General features: G+C 44.4%; 2 protein-coding genes across 5 annotated transcripts in view; one reads left to right on the top strand and one right to left on the bottom strand.

The window, feature by feature from the left end:
* The window catches only part of ATPSCKMT (ATP synthase c subunit lysine N-methyltransferase), a 48,958-nt gene extending 47,019 nt beyond the window's left edge, over positions 1-1,939 (bottom strand). For all 4 annotated transcript variants that reach the window (XM_057496446.1, XM_057496441.1, XM_057496443.1 and 1 more), the window contains exon 1: positions 1,891-1,939. In XM_057496446.1, coding sequence (XP_057352429.1) covers positions 1,891-1,903 — 13 coding nt within the window. In that variant the 5' untranslated portion in view covers positions 1,904-1,939. The remainder of the gene's footprint in view (positions 1-1,890) is intronic.
* A 379-nt stretch (positions 1,940-2,318) lies between these two features.
* Positions 2,319-14,909, top strand: CCT5 (chaperonin containing TCP1 subunit 5). The gene is made up of 11 exons (XM_036896681.2): positions 2,319-2,511; positions 4,948-5,008; positions 5,530-5,694; positions 6,813-7,011; positions 8,817-9,009; positions 9,087-9,236; positions 11,313-11,432; positions 12,091-12,276; positions 12,883-13,020; positions 13,491-13,671; positions 14,718-14,909. The coding sequence occupies exons 1-11, from the start codon at positions 2,407-2,409 to the stop codon at positions 14,843-14,845; spliced, it is 1,626 nt and encodes a 541-aa protein (XP_036752576.1). The 5' UTR covers positions 2,319-2,406; the 3' UTR covers positions 14,846-14,909.
* Positions 14,910-14,928: the final 19 nt, after the last annotated feature.

Here is a 14,928-nt window from a genome sequence, read left to right as displayed (position 1 = left end):
TAAATAATTTATGATGTAAATCCAATATATGACTACATTGTTACCTCCATTCAATAAGAAATGTATTGACTTCATGAGTGAAAACCAGTCCCTAAAGATTAGAGACTAAAATGAAGACTGTTTCTACAAACTTCTAATTCTTTTAAGGCAACTTGTTTTAAGATTATGTACTATGATATAAATCAATGACAAAAGATTGATTTTTGTCCCACGTGCTCTTTGCAATACAAGCCATTCCATTAGATAAAAGCTGTGATGGCCATTGGCTATTTCTGCAGAGCACTTGGGAGTCAGTGCTTGAAAGTGAAGGACTCAAAAGAGGTGAACTTCTGTTCTCTCCAAGCTTGTCTAGTTACTGACTTCTGATTAACAGCTGGAAAGCTCAATTTCCAGTGACAGACCTGCATCAGCTAAAATGAGGCAGTACATGAGATGTACAAAAGGTAGTCAGGATTCTTACCAATTTCAAGCCAAAAGACAAAGGCCAGGGAAAAACAGGACTGTTAGGAATTGTGACCAACCATGTGTGTTTAAAGTCCGGTTTGTATTTGAATCACCATATTGAAGGACTGTTTACTGTGTACTTGCATACATATACCTGTTGAAAAACTACAGCATGTATTTAAGTCCCTTTGTATTTTTTTGTCCGGTAAGAAGTCTTTCTTGGACAGGTCTAGTGTTATTTATATCCGTTTTATGCACAGCACCCATTGATATGAGGAAAAAACTTTCTTTCCCCGTGCTTTAATAGCAAACAAACTGCACAGAAGACATCATTAGACGTTTCCAGTATTTCACAACAATCTAATGACCCAAATGGATCACAGAATTCACCATTTTAAATGAGGAAACACTGACCTGGTCAAGCTAAAGGAAATTGAGACCTGACTCTATATAAAGTCCAAAATGTCCTTGGAGCATCACTCTAGGTAAAGTTTAAGTGGGCCAAGCATCAGGAGAGGTTAAATGATCACCAACGAGTCAGTGGCAGAGCCACTTCTTGACTTTCGGACAGAGTTAAGTGTTATAATCTGCACATTTATTTCAATATCTGACTATCTAACAGAAGTCTAGAAATAACACAGCATGGGTAAATCGGTGTTCTATGGCCCTTGAAGAGCAGGGCACCTGGAAAACTATTAACAAATAAACCTAAGCCTATAACATACTAGGTTGTGATTAGTGTTCTGAAGAAAAAGCATCGGAAGGGATGTAAAGAGACGAGTACTCTTCGGACAGGGTTGCCAGGAAAGGTATTTCCAAGACAGCACAACACAGGGCTTAAGAATGGGGCACTTAGTTCTTAACTGTGCCAGTGTGCTTACTAAGCTGTACAACTTTTGAGCAGGCTGCTCGACCATTTGGGCAAAATGGGGATTTCAACATTTAGACCTTGCTGAGGGCCTGGCACTATTCTCCCTGAATCCGTATATAGCGGCTGTGTAAGGTAGAAGCTACTGTAAGTAGTTTATTTTTGCGGGCGAGTACCTGAGGCACACAGAGGTTGGTCAATTACCCAGAGACACAGCTGGTACGTGGCGGCACTGTGATTCCCACCCACCCAGAGTGACTCCAACTATCTCCTAAGATCGTGCCTAAAGACTAGGCGAGTTATTTGCCCTAAAACACTCGGAATAGTTAGCGGCAGGGAGATACCAGTAGCAGCCAACGCACCCGCCACCCACACGCTGACCACGCGGCACCCGGGAAAGCGGCGGGCGGGGCACCGTGCACCGAACGCCGGACTCCGAACCAGAGCCGCGGGAAGCGGCTCCCACGCCTTCCCGCACACCACACGCACAGCCGGACCGCAGACACCAGGGCCGACTGCCACCCCACAAAACAGCGCCACCGGCGTCCCACCAGGCCCGCCCCGCCCTGCCGGCTCACCTCCTCCCTCCATCGCGAGATTTCTGGCAGTTTCGGCGGGTGAGGCGGGGCGGGAGAGAGACCCACACACACACACAAAAAAAAAAAAAAAAAAAAAAAAAAAAAAAATCCGGAAGTGGATTATACCATCTTCTCGGAGTAGGGGTAGATAGGAAGGGAAAATAATGCTCTGAGTAAATGAGTTCTTGGTTGGGACCCACTACCCAGAAACTCCCAAACTCCCAATTGAGTATCTTTAAGAAATGACTGTATTACATCTATCTTAGACTGTGGGTTCTAAAAGTTCACGGCTCGTGTTTGAACTTCCCCGCAGCTTCCTGCATGATAGAAGTTTCCGAAGGCCACTGATTCCAGAAGGTACTGTCTGGCATTAAATTAGTCTCAGGTGAAAAATGTATCTCATGCGGCCGTACTGCGCTTGCGCGCGCTCTTGTGCCCTCCCACTGGAGGAAGGTACGTTCTCGGTTCCGGGGTGGTCTCCGCCGATTGTGGCAGGATAACCACTGCTGCGGCACCATGTCGTCGGTTGGGACCCTTGCCTTTGATGAGTATGGGCGCCCTTTCCTCATCATCAAGGATCAGGACCGCAAGTCTCGTCTTATGGGACTGGAGGCCCTTAAGGTAACGGGACCGGGGCACACTCGCGGTGGGATGAGGGGAGGCGGCCAAACCCGGTGGCTCTGCGCCTGCGCAAGCTGGGAGCGTTTCTGCCATGTGCTCCCGGGAAAGGACTGGGGGCCCCTTCTCGTGTTCAGTCTGGCACCCCGCTCTTTGGGCTAGGGAGGGCCGACGCATAAGCTTGTAGTCCCAGATTGGGGGCTAGGACCGAACTGCAGGCGCCCTGCAGAGTTGGATGGGGCGGCTTCACAGGCGGTGGACCCGCGCGTCTCCGCTCGTTGCCTCCAGCGGGCAGTCGTTTCATCAGTAAAATACAGAAATACTCTGCTGTTTAACCTTCGGTTAGTGTACCTGTAACAGCCCCGAAAGAATGAGGCTCACTTTTTTGTCACTTCTTAAGGGCTCAGACGGTTATAAAGTACTTCAGCTTTTAGTACCTTTATACATGGATATTACTGGATGCGACATCTAAAGACAAAAATGTACACCCTTAAGGAAGAAAATACAACCACAAGAGTGGGAAATGGACACAAGTAGCCATCATACAAAGCGGTGTGTGACCAGTATAAGAGGGGATACTGACAAAAGTTGGAGGGTGTTCTTAAGACATGTGATTGAGACTGGCTTTTGAACAGAGATGGAGTGAATGCTTTGAATGGGAGAGCGCTGGTATTCTTGGGAGAGGAAACAGCAAAAGGCGAAGACTTGGACCAGAAAACTCGTGGCACGTTGTAGGGCAAAAGAGCAACCTGGTTTTGATGAGCAGTCTGTTTTATATTACAGTAGTTCTTAAAACTTCCTGGAAGCTCTTGAATGCCCCACAATCAAGATGTTCTCCCTGGGAAAGAGGGAAGCCGAAAGGGGGGTTTTAAGCAGAATCACAGTTTAAGCTCAGTAGGAAGTAGCATTTGGATGGACACGGTGCTGACAAAGTGCAGTGGAGGGAAGCTTTGAGGGGACACTGACTGACTTAGGGTTTGTTATAAAGTGAAAGGCTCCAAGACTGTTATGCGTATAGACCTTGTCACCAGGTCTAGGGTGCCCCTGTTAACTTAGTGTGTTCAGGTTTAACCTGAACAAATCAAGAAACGGTACATTCCCCTAGGGACTGCTTGTTGACGTAGGACATGCTGCACGACCTTCCTGAGCCTCCTTTCTCCCTGGGGTTAATGGTGGTCTGTCAAGCTGAGGAGAATTAAATGGGGTACCTTAGGGAGTTACCAATCTATGGTAGGTACTCAAGCTATTTGTGTTACATACTCAGTTTCATTTTTTACCCAAAGGGACCAACAGTGAGTAACATCCAATATCCACAACCAGTAGAACAGTAATGGACAAGCTACAGGTTACTTTGCATCTGCCATTGTGTTAATCATTTTACATGCTTATTTCATGTAATCCTCACACTGAGAAAGATATTACTTTACAGAATTGGAAGCTTGGCCCCAGAGCAGTTAAGTAATTGCCTAAGGTCACCTAGCTAGTAAAAGGACAGAGCCATGGTTCAAGCCCATCTCTGTCTGACTCCAGAACCAGTAGTCTAGAGCCCAAGTTCTCAGCCTTGGTACTGTTAGCAACTGGGGCCAGATCATTTGTGTTGTGGGGGACTGTCCTGTGTAGGGATGCTAAGCAGCGTCCCCAGCCTCTGTCCAGTCCACGGCAGTAAACAGCCCCCTCCCCAGTTGAGACGATCAGAAACATCCCCAGGCATTGCCAGATATCTCCCAGGAAACAAAATTATACCCAATTAAGAACTACCTTCCTGTAATTCTTATCCTTTAAAAATCCCATTACACAGACATCAAAATGTATTTTAAAGATTGCCAGTATTTTCACAGGACCTAGTGAACTTTGAGTCTTTTGTGTTGACTGGGCATGGTTTCAAGGAATTGTGTTTGAACTGCTTTGGAAGTTACTTGGGGTTTTGCTGGGTGGAGGACCTTGTGTGCATCCCTGCTTCAAGGATCAGAGGACATGGCAAGCATAGACCATCCTCACTGGGAGGTTATGAGGTCTCAAATTGTGGACGGCATTGAAGGAAAAGCTGAAGCTTTTGATTGGCTGGAGCAGTTAATGGAGTCTGTTTCTGCAGTAAATCACAGGGGCACCTCAAAGTGCTGGTCAGAGCTGGACTCTTCACATGAAGCTAGTGTTGCAGAGCAGTCTTACAAGGACTGTCAAGTCACACTCCTATTCAGCCGCAAAATGGTTGGGTAGGAAAGCCTGCCTCATAGACATGTTGTGGGCTGAAGGGAGAACTGCCTGCTAAAGCCAATATTTGTAAATGTTATCACACATAGATTTAGATCCGTAATAGCTTCTAGAGAATAGAAACTGTCTTAAGTGATTTTTGTGATCGTCCTCTGTGTGCTTTTAACTATTAAAATCATGTACAACTTGAATACTTGCTTTTCCTGTTTGTTTCATTGTTTCATTTAGTCTCATATAATGGCGGCCAAGGCTGTAGCCAATACAATGAGAACATCACTTGGACCAAATGGTAAGAGGCTAACATTCTGCATGTTTTAACAAATGTTTTAAATAAAAAAATACTCAATACCACTTCTTTATAGAAAGTTAAGGAACAAAACCAGAACATCCTAGTCCCCTAATACTGCTAAACATTGTTGGTGTATTCCAGGCTGTAAACCCATTTATAATCATAATGTGTTAACAATTTTGGGTCAGATTTCTTTTTCCAACTTAACATCATTTTGTTAGCGTTTTTCAAATCCTAGTTGTCATTTTTTTGTGATTGATGTTGCATTTAGTCATGCCCCATGACTTCTTTTTGCCATTTCTCTCATTTTAGCTCTTGAGATTGTTCCCGGTGTTTTGCTTTATATTAGGCAATCTAAAAATGTCTTCAGGCATATACTCTTTTATGTATGTTGAATTTTTGTTTATAATAAATTCTGGGAACTGAGTCAAGAGGTCCGGTCCAGCTTTTATAGTGCTTGGTACAAGCTGCCAGTTTTTCTTCCTTTGCTCAGTACCATTCTGACATTGCCATCTCCTTAGGGCTTGATAAAATGATGGTGGATAAGGACGGGGACGTGACCGTGACCAATGATGGCGCCACCATCTTAAGCATGATGGACGTTGATCATCAGATTGCCAAGCTGATGGTTGAATTGTCCAAATCACAGGATGATGAAATCGGAGATGGAACCACAGGAGTGGTTGGTAAGAAAAGGCAAAATATCCTTTTTATATGTAAGAAGTGTTCTTTAAACTCATAGGGCTAATGCACTTGCTGAAAACCTCACTCTGAATCAAACTATGAGCCTGGCAAATCCAAGGTGAAGGACACACTACAAAACAAGTAGCCCAAACTCTTCAAAAACTGTTACTGTCTTAAAAGAACAGGAAGTGGGTGGGAGGGGTGGGTAAGGCAGTTGTTTAGATTAAAGATGCTGACAAGAGATGATACTTGGCTGATGTGTAGAGCCCGACTAGGTGCTGGGGGTTTTTTTGTGTTTTTTTTTTTTTTTTTACTATAAAAAATGTTTGGGACAGTGTTTGTGGGTTATGTATTCTATTAATGTTAAGTTTCCAGAGTGAGCCTGTTACATTGCCACAGTGGAAAAGAATGCCCTTGTACTTAGCAGCTGTATTTCAGGGTGACGTCATGATTTCTGCAACTAATTCTTAAACAGGTGAACAGAAAAGGTGTGTGCATGTGTAGAGAACACAAACGTGGCAACGTGTTACTAATAAGTGATCTATGGTTCATTTTACTATTGCATTTTTTTATGAAGGTCTAAAGTACTTAAAGTTGAGGAACACTGAAGAAAGACCTTTACTGATTCCTTTTCTGTAGATGAAATGTTAATTCATTCAGCAAACACTTCACTAGGTACCAACCACTGTTGTGAATGTGCTTGGAGTGTGGCAGGATTAAGATGAAACTCTAATCTTCGTGGTGCTAAAATGAAGGGGGCAGGGAAGGTTATTGATGAATCATATATGTTTAAATTCTCTTAACCACCAACATAAATTTCACAGAATAGAAATCTCTGGCCTAGGAAATGTAAGAGATTTTCTCCCCTTAAAAAAATGTGTTTATGTTACATTCTTTAGTTACATTCTGTACAGCACTGAGAATTGAATATCCATTTATAAGGGGAGTCCTATTAGACCTTTGCCAGAAACCAAAACAAAGGCTCCCTTTAGTCTCTTAAGAGATGCCCAGCTTAGCAGCTTAATTTTAGAACCTCCATATTTCCAGGGTAGCATCCAACTTGTACTGATAGTCAAGCTTTGTGCTTTCCTGAACTGGTTGTGCACTGTCTTGTCTGCAGTCCTGGCTGGCGCCCTGTTGGAGGAGGCCGAGCAGTTGCTGGACCGCGGCATTCACCCGATCAGGATCGCTGACGGCTATGAGCAGGCCTCCCGCATCGCCATCGAGCACCTGGACAAGATCAGCGATAGTGTCCTTGTTGACATAAAGGACACTGAGCCCCTGATTCAGACAGCGAAAACCACACTGGGCTCCAAAGTGTACGTTTACAGCACAGTGTTCCTGTTAGCATTTGTAGAGGAGGCAAAGTTTGTGCGCTAATTCCGAAAGGCAACACAGACTGGTGGCTTCTTAGGGTTTGACGAGCTGCTTTCTGTTTTTGTTACTTTGATTTGCTTTGTGCTTAGTGCAGGTGCAGACACATGCAGCTGGTGGTGTAATTGGAGGCTAAATGTCCAGACCTGGGTATTAAATCTTCTCAGTATTTGTAAAATACATAATCCTTTAATTTAGCAGAATAGTCTGTGTTAAAAATCAAGCAGGAAAGTGTCCTTGGTAATATGTTAATTTGCAAAACACTTTTTGTCATTTCTTTGCTGGAAGCCACTTCAGGGGAGGACACTTCATTCAGCAAATGAGTTCCTGGTCCAGGACTTAACTGTCCCTGGTCCAGTAAGAAGGGGCAGTCTTAAAATTGACTTAGCATTGGGTGTTTCTGACATTTACGTAATGCCTACTATTTGGCGGGCCTGCTGCCTTGTCTGGGGGCTTGGAATGAAGCCCACAAAGACAGCCCCTGCGCCCTGGAGACTCAAAGCAGCCTCAGACAAGAGACACGCTTACTTTAAACAAAAATAGGGACTTCTGGACTCTTAACCATGGTGTAGCATAAAAATCCAGCATGAAGTGCTCCATTACGGTTTGAATCAACGTCAGTCTGAGAAGTTTTTTGATTTGTGAATGTGGTGGTTTAACATGGTCTCAGTGCAGAGAGGTCCGGGGAAGTGCGAAAAAAACGCGCCTGATGCCTGCACATACCTTCCCCAGGGACCTTTGGTGGTGCCACCTATCCTCCTCCTCACAGGTCTTAGCTGAGACTACTGAGCAAACGTGCCCACTTGGGTGGCCTCTGGTCACAAAGGGCATGATTTTCCTCATGGAAGGAAAGCAGTACCCTTAGTTGAAATGTGCAAGTTTTGTTACTGCTTTAGAAGTTGATTCTGCTGTACTTGCAGGTATTTATAAAACCCAAGTATGTATAGGTCTTTACTACAGAAAATAAGCCAAATCAATTGATAGAGGCCAAATATACTCAACATAAGGTAAGACGCTGTACATCACCTACTTAGTATACTAGCATTTTAATTCCAAGGTTATCTTTTCTAGATAATTTAAGATTTTAGTCACTATTTCAAGGACTGAACTGAAGTACAGTGGTTTTGCCAAATCAAAAGTAAGTTTATTGAGCAGTTTAGTCCAGTGTTTCAGAGCTTCCAGAACAGAGTACATCTCCCATCTGTACCTGATGCCATGGTGGGGAATTCCCACAGAGGTGGAAGGTCACATTAGGTCCTTTAACTGTTTGGTGCTACACCTCATTTAGATAAAGATTGGCTTTTCTTGGGTAATTTTTTTATCTTTTTCGTTCTGTTCTGGACATGTGAAATACTAATAGTGTTCTGAGAAAATAGAAGAGTCTTAAAAATTTTAGTTCTTTCCATACATACTTCAGCGGTCTCTTGGATACATTCATAATGGAAGGAAAACAGTAAGTTACAATGGTAAGTTACAGTAAGGGTTAGTGGACATAAAGGTGTGATTCTCTTCCCATCACAGTTGGTGGTTCCTTTTGGTGTCCATGGATCCCAGGTAAAGAATCCCTGCCCTAAGCTACTGAACATGCAGCCTGGGGTGTATTCCCTTCTACAGACTGACAGCATTAGTTTTATAAACTGTCTTTGAGTTGAAATATGTTGTATTTGAGTACCACATTCCATCGTGTTCTGCTTTGGTTGCAGTAACTGGTAAACAAATGTGAAAGCCTGGTTTTGTTTGCTTTCATCAGGGTTAACAGCTGTCACCGCCAGATGGCCGAGATTGCGGTAAACGCCATCCTCACTGTGGCAGATATGGAACGCAGAGACGTTGACTTTGAGCTCATCAAAGTAGAAGGCAAAGTAGGCGGGAGGTTGGAGGACACTAAACTGATCAAGGGCGTGATTGTGGACAAGGACTTCAGTCACCCACAGATGCCCCAAGTAAGTCAGGGCCTTCCCAGCTCGGGCTCTTTCTGAAATCCACACCTGCCATCTCACAGTTCCCTTTCTCCCCGTAGCAAGTAGAAAATGCTAAGATTGCGATTCTCACCTGTCCCTTCGAACCCCCAAAACCAAAGACAAAGCACAAGCTGGATGTGACCTCTGTAGAAGATTACAAGGCCCTTCAGAAATACGAAAAGGAGAAGTTCGAAGAGATGATTCAGCAGGTAAGTCTTAGCCATAGGTCTAAGTGAAATTTAAACTCCTAAACCATACAGTTGGTTAGCTGTAGGTAATAAATGTGTGGTACTAACCTGCATCATCTTGATACTTTATTACGCAGCTACAGATAACATGTAATCGGTACATGCCTTCTTTCTTCACTTCTAAATTATAAAATTAATAATCATTCACAATAAAACAAATGGTACAGAAAGGCTGAAAGGGGAAATAAGTCTGATTTAGTCTTAAAATGGTACTACTGTCTGAGGTGCCTGAAAAGCATTGACTCGGTTACCTTGAGCTGTCCTTTTGATTTTACTTTTGTTTTTCCTGGACACCTTTAAGCTAGTACATTCAAGGTGCAGGCAATTTTACTGTAGCTTACGACGTATTTAAGACCTCTAGATGTAAGTCTTAGATGAAAGAGTTACTGGGTAACTCTTTCTAGTGATTCAGTTCTTTGCTTGTAGAAGTCAGTGACCCTTCTGCGGCTACTAGTATTTCACATGCATGTACTTGCAGTGCCTTTTTGGGGACGCTGTCCTTAGGAATTTAAAGCACTGGTACTCAAGGATACACAAACATGTTCATCGATTAGAACATTGTTTATCATAAAACACTAGAGGCTATTTTAATGTCTGTTTTTTAGGGGAATAGTTGAATTCCTTTGTTCCTATGTGGTACATTTCTCCTTGCCTACCAGATACCAGGCACTATTGTAGACACTGGGATGTATCTGTGAACCAAGCAGAGTTCCTGTTCTTGCAGCACTGAATACAGGAGAAGTGGGTGGGGATCTGTTAAGAGACACCAGAGGAGGCCTCTCTCGGGCTCATTTGTGGGCAGAGACCTAAGTAAAGTGAGGGAGCAGCATGTCTGGGCGAGGAGCATTCCAGGCTGAGGTGATGTGGCTAGGGCAGCTTGTGCAAAGGCCATGAGGCAAGAAGGTGGTTGGCGAGTGCAGGGAACAGCAAGTTTGAGGGGATGGGGCGTGCTGGCAGGAGTTTGTAAATAAGAGCCCGTTTTCTGTGCTCTAGGGCTGCCGGGGGGCGAGGGGGGGGCGGCTGAGGCGCCCTGGGCAGAGAGGCTTTGGGAACTAAGGCCAAGAGAGTGGGCAAGCCTTGGTTGTTGTGCAGGTTGCCGGGGATGGTAACAGGAATAGTGATGGGCCAGATGCTAACATTCTAAAGAATGAGAGGAAATGACCGCAAGAACAACATTGTAGGTAGCTGTGAGAAGCAGGAAAGACCCCTATCCTGTCTGAGCACGTGGGAGAATACGAGAGCCGTTTGAGGAGAAATGTGAGGGCAGGTTGGGTATCAGAAGACAGCCAACATTTGTTCACACCGAGAATGTGACAGAAACACTGCAAGAAAGCTGGCAGTTAGCAGGCTGAACTCCAGAGGGTCTGCTGGAAGGTTCCAGAGGGTCAGGGATGGAAGAGCCAGGTATGGATGATTCAGGAGGCATTGGTGAAGAAAGAGGGAAACAGCAGTTGTGGGGCATGATTGTCATCACAGGTGATGGCCTGGGGAGAGAGGGACAGTCTGATGACCACTGCCTTCTTGGGACAGATCATTTGGCCATTTGCAGCAGGGTGGGGGGTGCCCCTCACTGGAAGCGTGGTCACCTTTGTTGGCCTCTAAACTAGTCTGTTCACCAAAAGACGGTAGTCCTCTCTAGGGAAAAGCAAATTGAAGAGAAATGTATATCAAAGGATTCCATTTCCATTAACACCAGTGAAGCTGCCGCATAGGTATGTGTGACAGGACAGACCTGTGGGTCTGGGGAGAAGTGCTTAGCCTTGTTGACACATTCTTGTTCTACTTCACTGTAAAAGTGGAGTTCAGCATGAATTACTTTTAAAGCATAGTTTTAAAGATGAAGTGATTGGCATTGCTTTGTGTTTATTGGGAACTGGGGGTGACAGTGCAGACCCTTGGACACGTCCCTCCTCCTTGTTCTCAGTGCTTTGCTGCCGGGCACCCGCCTGACACACCCAACCACGCAGCTCACCTTTCTTCAAGCAGTGCAAAGACTACCTCTCTATTAACGTGGTTGCTGTGGTTTTTTTCCCTCAGATTAAGGAAACCGGCGCTAACCTAGCTATTTGCCAGTGGGGCTTTGACGATGAAGCAAACCATTTACTTCTTCAGAATAACCTGCCTGCGGTTCGTTGGGTAGGAGGACCTGAAATCGAGGTAGGAAGCTCTGTTGGAGGGACTGTTTGAACAGAGGGCCGAGCTTACAGTGTGTGTATGTATTTGGTGCTGTTTTGACATGCTTGCCTTGAATTACCACCTCGTGTCAATGCTCCATACATGTGGGGTGAGCTGGGAGAGAAGAGCTAGTCTGACTGTTTCAGTAACAGTGCCGTGTGCCGCTGCTGTGGTGTGGCATTTGAAAATGCTGTCCACGTGTCCCCCGCTTGGCCCTCTCATTGGCTCTGAGGCAGGACGACCTGGTCTTACCACTCAGTGGCAGCCAGTACTTAGAGCCATCCCACAAAAGACCGGGCCCTGCGTGTACTTGGCCTCATGGTCCTCCCAGCTGCCAACACGTAGAGGGGATGGCTGCCCAGAGCTCACTTCCAAGGCCATCGGGAGATGAGGCCCAGAGCTGTGGGGCCGCATGGAGAGAGAGGTGGCAGCCCTGGGGCCAGGCCCGCACTCCCAGCTTCTCAGAGCTTGTTCCTGTAACAGGGCTGTTGAGGTTGGATTTGGAACTTCCCAGCCAGAGTGAGATAGCATTGCTAGTGAACAGGGCAGGCATTAGATCGAGCTTGGCTGATTGGTGGTAAAGTTTGAAAGTTAACTGTGCTGGGCTTTGTCTCCCTTCTCCCTGACCCACGCCCATCAGCTGATCGCCATTGCCACAGGAGGGCGGATCGTGCCGCGATTTTCCGAGCTCACCACTGAGAAGCTGGGCTTCGCTGGGCTCGTCAAGGAGATCTCGTTTGGGACCACTAAAGACAGAATGCTGGTCATCGAGCAGTGTAAGAACTCCAGAGCTGTCACCATTTTCATCAGAGGAGGAAATAAGATGGTGAGAGCGCAGTTACTCGGCCTGCAGTTTTTCCAGTTTTGGTACATGGTTTGACTTTGTCCTTAATGTACTTAATTGAGACACATTGTCATTTTTCAAAAAATAATTTTACTCAAGGCAATGATCACTTAACCTGGTGTAAAATTACCACAGACCATGTTCTGTTGTCAGTTCTACGAGGCACACTTGCCTTTCTTCAGTCCCTTAGGTAGAAATGTGAAACTAAAGTAAATAACCATTGGCCATCTCTCACTCTCCCCCAGTGGGTTTCTAGTGCATTTTAAAAGTGAGACTCACTGTGAGGTTTTTGTCAGTTTTGAGGGGGTTTTTGACCCCTTCACTTGTCCTGGAATGAGTCACTGGCTGCCACTGGTTGTTTTTTTTTTTAGCTACAGTACAGAGAGGAAAGGTAGGATAAAGATAGAAACCTGGTAACAAATATTCTGGCATGTTCTCCATTTGTTTTAAGCAAGATGGTTTTATTGGGGGTGGTTAGGGATGTTTCCAGTACCCAGGAATGCACTTCAGTTAAACCAGACGTGCTAGGTATTTGGCTTAAAATGAATAGATCCTGATAATACTGATTCAGCCAACATTTTTCCCTAGATCATTGAGGAAGCAAAACGATCCCTTCATGATGCTTTGTGTGTCATCCGGAACCTCATCCGTGACAATCGTGTGGTGTACGGTGGTGGTGCTGCTGAAATAGCGTGTGCTTTGGCAGTTAGCCAAGAGGCAGACAAGGTAACGTATGTGCAGGCCTCGGTCACTGGGACAGGGTGGCCTGAACTCTGCACTTTGTGAGCCAGCGGGGCACCAAGCAAAACTGGTGCAGACTCAAGGGAACCAGACCATCGGGAGCTGTGTGTAACAGGTGTTGGGCTAAGTTGATGTCCATGCCCAGGTATTCAAATACAGGTGACCGTGCACTACCATTTCTCAGCCTTTTTCAGCCATTCCAGCCTTGACAATAATAAAATTCCATATAGTCTTTTATTTGAAATCCTAAGTTAATTAAATACCATAACCAAAAATAAAGTAGTAACATTTTTACTCTGTAGTAACATTTTATTCTAGTGGATTAGAAGCCAGCCTATTCTTAGAATTCACGAGTTAGCATTCAAGTGTGTAATATGACTATGTTTCCAAATTGCTCCTAGTGTTCGGAGGGTTTTCTTGCCAAGCATGCTTACCATAATCCTGTCCCCTTCCAGTGCCCAACCTTGGAGCAGTATGCCATGCGAGCTTTTGCTGATGCACTGGAGGTCATCCCCATGGCCCTTTCTGAAAATAGTGGCATGAATCCCATCCAGACTATGACCGAAGTTCGAGCCAGACAAGTGAAGGAGATGAACCCTGCTCTTGGAATTGACTGTCTGCACAAGGGTACAAATGGTAAGGAGCTGCTGCAATGCAACTCTCTGGGGCTGTGGCTTGGTTAGATTGAGTGATTCCTTCTGTGTGGCTACACGGTTTGTAACATATACTGTGAGGTTACCATAGCTTTATAAATATGCAACATACTTTAGGTGTTCAGGCCCTTAATTTTAGAATGTTTGATTTGATCACCTTGGGGTTTTTGATTGCAAGTCCTAGCAACAGAAAACTAATCTCAACAACAACTACAGTGTGGTATTTGTACCAAAGATGACTACCTACCACTTTAATCTCTGATTTTAGAAAGTAATTCCCATCTTTTTACACAAAAGTCTGTCAAAGTGGGTTATGGGTGTCATATAAAACAACTCTGAGAGTTGACAGCTTGTTCTTGGTTGTGTCCCATAAGTTAGGAGTGTTTTGTAAATGTGATGTCCTCTCTAGCCATTTGTGTGGTTTCATCTGCTGAAAAGCTTGTTGAGACGATGGTCCCAGTGATTTCCGTACCATCGGGCCATGTCTGCAGTACAGTCGGTGCTGACACAGAGGTGGACAGTTTGTGTTCTCCGCAGTAGAGGGTTGTTCTCCTTTCTGTGGTCACAGCCGGAGGAATTTATTAACAGTAGCAACTCTTTGTTAAATATTTAAATTTTTTAACTTGAATACATGATTGTACTAAAGCTTATCATTTTTTGGTCTTGGAATTGTTACATTTCAGGTACACTCAAATTTAACTTCTTTCGGGTTTAATAAAATTACGATATTGGGTACTTGTGGGATGAGTTGTCACTGAAAGTCTTCACCTTTTAGCTAATCTGTCCATCTTGAATTTTAGCTTATTGATGAAGAAAGGTGCCCCCACACACCCCTCTCTCTAGTAACCAGGTTCAAATTCCAGAATGTCCTTGGAAGTAATGAAATCATAGTCCTCTGAAAATGAAACTGGGACTAAGTGGCTTGCATATTTATATTTAAGTTTTACTGTGATTCCATAAATTGAAGCAAATTAATAGTATTAAATATATAAATTGTTTTAGGATAATCGATTAATTTATATTTTTCAGATATGAAGCAACAACATGTCATAGAAACCCTGATTGGTAAAAAGCAACAGATATCTCTTGCAACACAAATGGTTAGAATGATATTGAAGATTGATGACATCCGTAAGCCTGGAGAATCTGAAGAATAAAAAAAAAATAGAATAAACTGGAGGAATGTCCACGGCTGTAATTAAATAAATAGGTGGCTTGTGATGCTTCTAGTTATTTATTA

The sequence above is a fragment of the Manis pentadactyla genome, chromosome 2, assembly GCF_030020395.1.
Source record: "Manis pentadactyla isolate mManPen7 chromosome 2, mManPen7.hap1, whole genome shotgun sequence".
NCBI lineage: Eukaryota > Metazoa > Chordata > Mammalia > Pholidota > Manidae > Manis > Manis pentadactyla.
Note: the sequence above shows the minus strand (reverse complement) of the source record. Positions and strands in the feature narration are given on the sequence as shown.

Excerpts from the sequence above, each read along its gene's own strand:
- CCT5 (XM_036896681.2), top strand. The coding sequence starts at position 2,407 with ATGTCGTCGGTTGGGACCCTTGCCTTTGATGAGTATGGGCGCCCTTTC. Across the intron at positions 9,010-9,086 it reads GTCACCCACAGATGCCCCAA|CAAGTAGAAAATGCTAAGAT; the intron begins GTAAGTCAGGGC and ends TTCTCCCCGTAG. Across the intron at positions 12,277-12,882 it reads TCAGAGGAGGAAATAAGATG|ATCATTGAGGAAGCAAAACG; the intron begins GTGAGAGCGCAG and ends ATTTTTCCCTAG.